Source organism: Nannospalax galili, unplaced genomic scaffold (assembly GCF_000622305.1).
Source record: "Nannospalax galili isolate Female #2095 unplaced genomic scaffold, S.galili_v1.0 scaffold634, whole genome shotgun sequence".
In the NCBI taxonomy this organism is placed as follows: Eukaryota; Metazoa; Chordata; class Mammalia; order Rodentia; family Spalacidae; genus Nannospalax; species Nannospalax galili.
Genome location: NW_008336853.1, coordinates 2,414,587 through 2,419,159, shown reverse-complemented (window position 1 = coordinate 2,419,159; position 4,573 = coordinate 2,414,587). Strand labels below are relative to the sequence as shown.

Below are 4,573 nucleotides of genomic sequence, written 5' to 3'. Positions count from 1 at the left end.
TTTTTCTGAGACAGGGTCTCCCTGTAGCCCCAGCTGGCCTGGAACTCACTATGTAGACCAGGCTGGCCTGGAACTCACAGAAATCCGCCTGCCTCTGCCTCCCAAGTGCTGGGATTAAAGGCGTGTGCCACCATGCCTTGAAGAAAGATTGTTAACTTGTGTTGACACTAATCCATCCATTGCTTCCGGGCTTGAGCAGGATACAGATGGCCTGGGATCAGCTCTAGTTCTGTTTTGACTTTTGAGTCAGGGTCTTATGTAGTCCAGGCTGGCCTCAAACTCATGTACCCTAGGATGACCTTGCCTGCTTCCACCTCTCAAGTGCTGGGATGACAGGTGTGTACCACCATGCCTGGTTTCATGCAAAGCCAGGGATGGAACCCAGGGCTTTATGAATGCTACATGCATGCTAGGCAAGCACTTTACCTTCTGAGCCACATAGCTCCAACTCTGCTGCCTAATGTGGGCCTGCCTCTTTCCCCAGATCAGGTTGCAGTTTGGTGACTTCAGTAGTGAGTCTCTAAAGCGTCCCTTCCCCCAGCCTCCTTTGCGTGGAAGATGCATTCCAGGAAAGCAGGCAGTGACTTCCCACTGTCTCACTGGGCAGGAGCCTCTTGGGGGGTGGTGCTAAGTGCTAGAGAAAGAGATAGCACCAGCCAGCCCAGCCCCCTGCCACATCTCCAGGGCTGTGTGGGGTCCTGTGCTCAGAGCTGCTGGCTGCTCCTTCATAGCTGAGTAGAAGATGAAGGGAGAGTTCTGCTTGGTGCCCGAGTGTTGCCCAGCCCAAGTCAGGGGTCCCATGGGCTGCCTGTGTCTTCACAGGGCTGGACTGCTAAACAAGCACTGGGAAGGGGCATAGGTCGCCTTCAGAAAGTGGCCACAGGCATCAGCCCCCAGTGCCTGCCTCTGTGCCTTAGATCACCTCCCTCTACTCTCCGACACTGGCTTGTCGTCCCCTTAGGCTTTGGGGTCCTGCTGTGCTGGTGGCTACCACCAGCACGGGCTCCCTGACAAAGGCTCTGGGGAAGTGACCCCCACGGGGGCACTGGGGACTCTGGATGAAGCATCTCTGAGGCATCATGGGAAGGGGCTGGGGGTGGGGGTCTGCCAGCTCAGGAGCCTGACTTAGAGCCCTGGCTGGCGGCCACTGATCCTGGAGCCATCTGGTATCCATCTGGCCAAATGGAGGGATTGGAAGATGTGGTGGAGGGGTATACCCAGGCATCTCGAGCAGCAGCATCTTTCATTGAGGTACCCGAGCTACTAGGTGAGGCTGAAGAAGAATCCTTGCCCCCCTCAAAATTCTGGCCTTCCTGCTACCACTGGAGCCTGGGTCACCTGTCCTTGGGAAGATGCACCAAGAGGAACATGGGTAATTCTCCATCCTGGCTCCTCTGCCTGCACCTCTGTCACCCATCCCCCAGCACAGAGCCAGGTTCTTGGGACTCTGGATGGCCCTAGCTCCTAGAACAAGCACATTCAATTCTGGCATAGAATAGGACTGGACTGGCCTGGCATGATGGGGGCCTGGGTATGGAGGCACCAGCAGATGTGCTAGCCATCTCTAATGGCCCTGACTCATCTCTACTTGGTACCCTGGACAGCCTACCCAGGCCCCTGGATTCTCTGGTCCTCATGAATATCCTTTTCCTGTCTGTCTCCCATGGCCACAGTTCTGATTGCCCACAAATCTCTCTCTAGCTGCTAGTTCCTCGCTTCTCTCTTGAGTGGCCCAGAGCTTATCATCAAGCCTACCCTGATGCATCCCGAAACCTGGGCCAACCATTCAACTGTATTAGTCACTTTCCTTGTTGCTGTGACAGAATTCCTGACAAAATAGGGAGGGAGGGGATTACTCTGGCTCAGAGTGTGAGGGGTTACAGCCCATCATGCCAAGGAAGGCCTGGCAGAAGGAGCATGAGACTCCTGGTCACATGGCATCCACAGTCAGGAAGCAGAGAGAGAGAGAGAGAGATGCATGCTGGTGCGCAGCTCGCTTACTCTCTTTTTGAATTCAGCCTGGGACCCCAGCCCACAGAATGGTGCCACTCACATTCAGGGTGGGTCTTCCCACCTCTACCAAACTAATCTAGAATCTCACTCACACACATGCCCAGAGATCCATCCTCTGGGTGATTCTAGATCCTGTCAAGTTGACCATCAATATTAACCATTACAGCAGTGGTCCTCGCTCACCAACCCTTCACATCTCTGAGTTCACTTGTTTCTCCATCACTCCCTACCTTGGTACTTAAGTGCCAGGTAGTCTGTTTACTTAGAGGGATGGGCAGAAGGGTGCCCTTGGAACTCCCCCATTGCTGGGACAAGAGCTGACACCTCCCCTCCTTCTTGTAGTCGCTGTTGTTCCTGGGGGTGTTGGTTGCCATTGGCCTGGGCCTGAATCTTGCCTTCCTCGCTATTTACCTGGTGTGCGCCTGCTGCTGCCGGCGGGACCATGCGGTGCAGACCAAGCAGCGAGGCTCGTGCTGCGTCACCTGGACGGCTGTGGTGGCTGGGCTCCTCTGCTGGTAAGTGTCCCTCAGCACAGGCTAGGGTGTTTCAGCTCAGTTTGTGAGGGGGGCAGGTGGGTGCACACTCAACAGACCCACCCAAGGGAAAGCCAGCCCATGGCCCCTCCATCTCCTACAGCATATCCAAGAAGCTTGACAGAGTTTAGTCACACTCACTGCATAAAGAAACCTGTTGCTAGCATGGTATGGAGGTCTGCCTAGTGGCCCCCAACCCTTGTCCAAGCTCAGGACCAGGTCTGGCAGCTACATAAGTCCCTGAGTTGACCAGATAGACAGTGGGTATCTCTTCACTCTCCATCCCCGTCCCCTCCCAAAGCCACCCTGGGCCTTCAAGATCAGAATAAAGTCTTAGTTAGTCTGGCCCCAATTGCTTCTATTATCTTTCGAGATCAGTAGGTTTTTTTGTTCGTTTTTTGTTCTATTTTTTGATATTGTGTGTTGACAGGGTCTCCCTAGTCATCGCCCACCTGGAAGTCATAATGTGGACCAGGGTGGCTTCGATCTCACAGAGATCCACCTGCCTCTGCCTCCCCAAAGGCTGGGCTCAAAGGCTGGCACCACCACAACCAGCGAGATGAGTAGTTTTTAATGCCAGTAGGTAGGTCTTCTCTTGCGCTCTGACAGGAAGTGAAGGTTTCCAGCACTATGTAAGAGCAGGTTCTGCTTGCCTGGCCCATGCCACCCAGGGCCCACATGATACCAGCTCTGTGTTCACGAGTTGGTATGTTTTTCTTGTTTTTGTATCTATAGAGGCTCTTTCAAAAGCCCAAGCATCCCCCTTGAGATGTTCTAGGAGTGTAGTCGCCCTCCAGGCCAGAGCGACCCTTGCTATTTGGCCGCAGTGCTGGTCCTGGTTCCCATCTGCAGGAGGGTCACTGCACTGCTGTGCTTTTCCTCTCTGTCACAACCTCTTCACTCCTTGGTTCTCGGCTTTTTGGCCAAGATAGAGTGCGGTAACACATTCGTGAGCCCATCTTGCTGGTAGCATGGAGCTTGCAAAGCCAAAAGGTAGGCCGGCCCCAAAGCATGATGCAAGAACTCAGGACTGGTGAAGCATGTGGCTGGGTCTTAATGGAAAGAGTTTCAGCCTAGATTGGAAGGTCAAATAGCGGTCTGACTCCCAGGCTAGAGTAAGTGTTCCCATGAAGAATCTCAGTGCCAAACATCCTCTAACAAGTGTGCAGCCTCACAGGGTGGCCAGAGAGAGGCAGGACTCGAGGACATGTGTCAGCAGTGTTTGCTATGCAGGATCCCTGTCTCCTCAGGCCATAGGTTAAATAGGACGTGGTGGTGCATGCCTTTAATCCCAGAATTTGGGAAGCAGAGGCTATAGATCTGTGAGATCAAGGCTAGCCTAGTCTACATAGTGAGTTCTAGGCCAGCTGGGACTACAGGGAGACCTTGTCTCAAGTGAGACCCATAGGATGAGTTTGCCGGGCAAACATGGGGTCCAGGGAAGATGAGCACATGCAAAGGCCCCGTGGCAAGAGGAAGTGTGGAGCTGAAAAGGGCCAATATGGCTGGAGCAGAGAGAGCTGTGTCCTGTTGGATCGGTGGTGAGCAGGAAACAGCCCTGGAGGGCAAAGTGCTTAGTGTGCGATGATGTGAGACCCATGGCAAGAATTGATGGAATTGAGCTGTAGAGCCACATAGGCTGTTAAGAGTTTGGGTCTCAGCTAGGCATGTAATCTCAGCACTGTGAATCTCTGAGAGGCCAACCTTGGTCTATATAGTTACAGGCCAGCTGGGCCCATAGGAAGATCTTGTCTCAAAAAAACCAAAAAAATAAATAAATAAAAGTACAAAAAGCTGGAGAGTTGGCTCAGTGGTTAAGAGCACTGGCTGCTCTTGCAGAGGACCTGGGTTTGGTTCCCAGCACCCACATGGCAGCTAACAACCATCTGTAACTCCAGTTCCAGGGGATCTGACACCCTCTTCTGACCTCTGTGAGCATTGCATGACACAGGTACACTTATAAACATGCAGGCAATACATTCTTACACATAAAAGAATAATAGTAATAATAAATAATAAAAAAAAAT

General features: G+C 52.8%; 1 protein-coding gene across 1 annotated transcript in view; it reads left to right on the top strand.

Annotated features, from left to right (window-relative positions):
• The window catches only part of Ttyh2 (tweety family member 2), a 52,593-nt gene that overhangs the window by 8,504 nt on the left and 39,516 nt on the right, over window positions 1-4,573 (top strand). Inside the window, exon 2 of the mRNA XM_008831475.3 lies at window positions 2,356-2,528. Coding sequence (XP_008829697.1) covers window positions 2,356-2,528 — 173 coding nt within the window. The remainder of the gene's footprint in view (window positions 1-2,355; window positions 2,529-4,573) is intronic.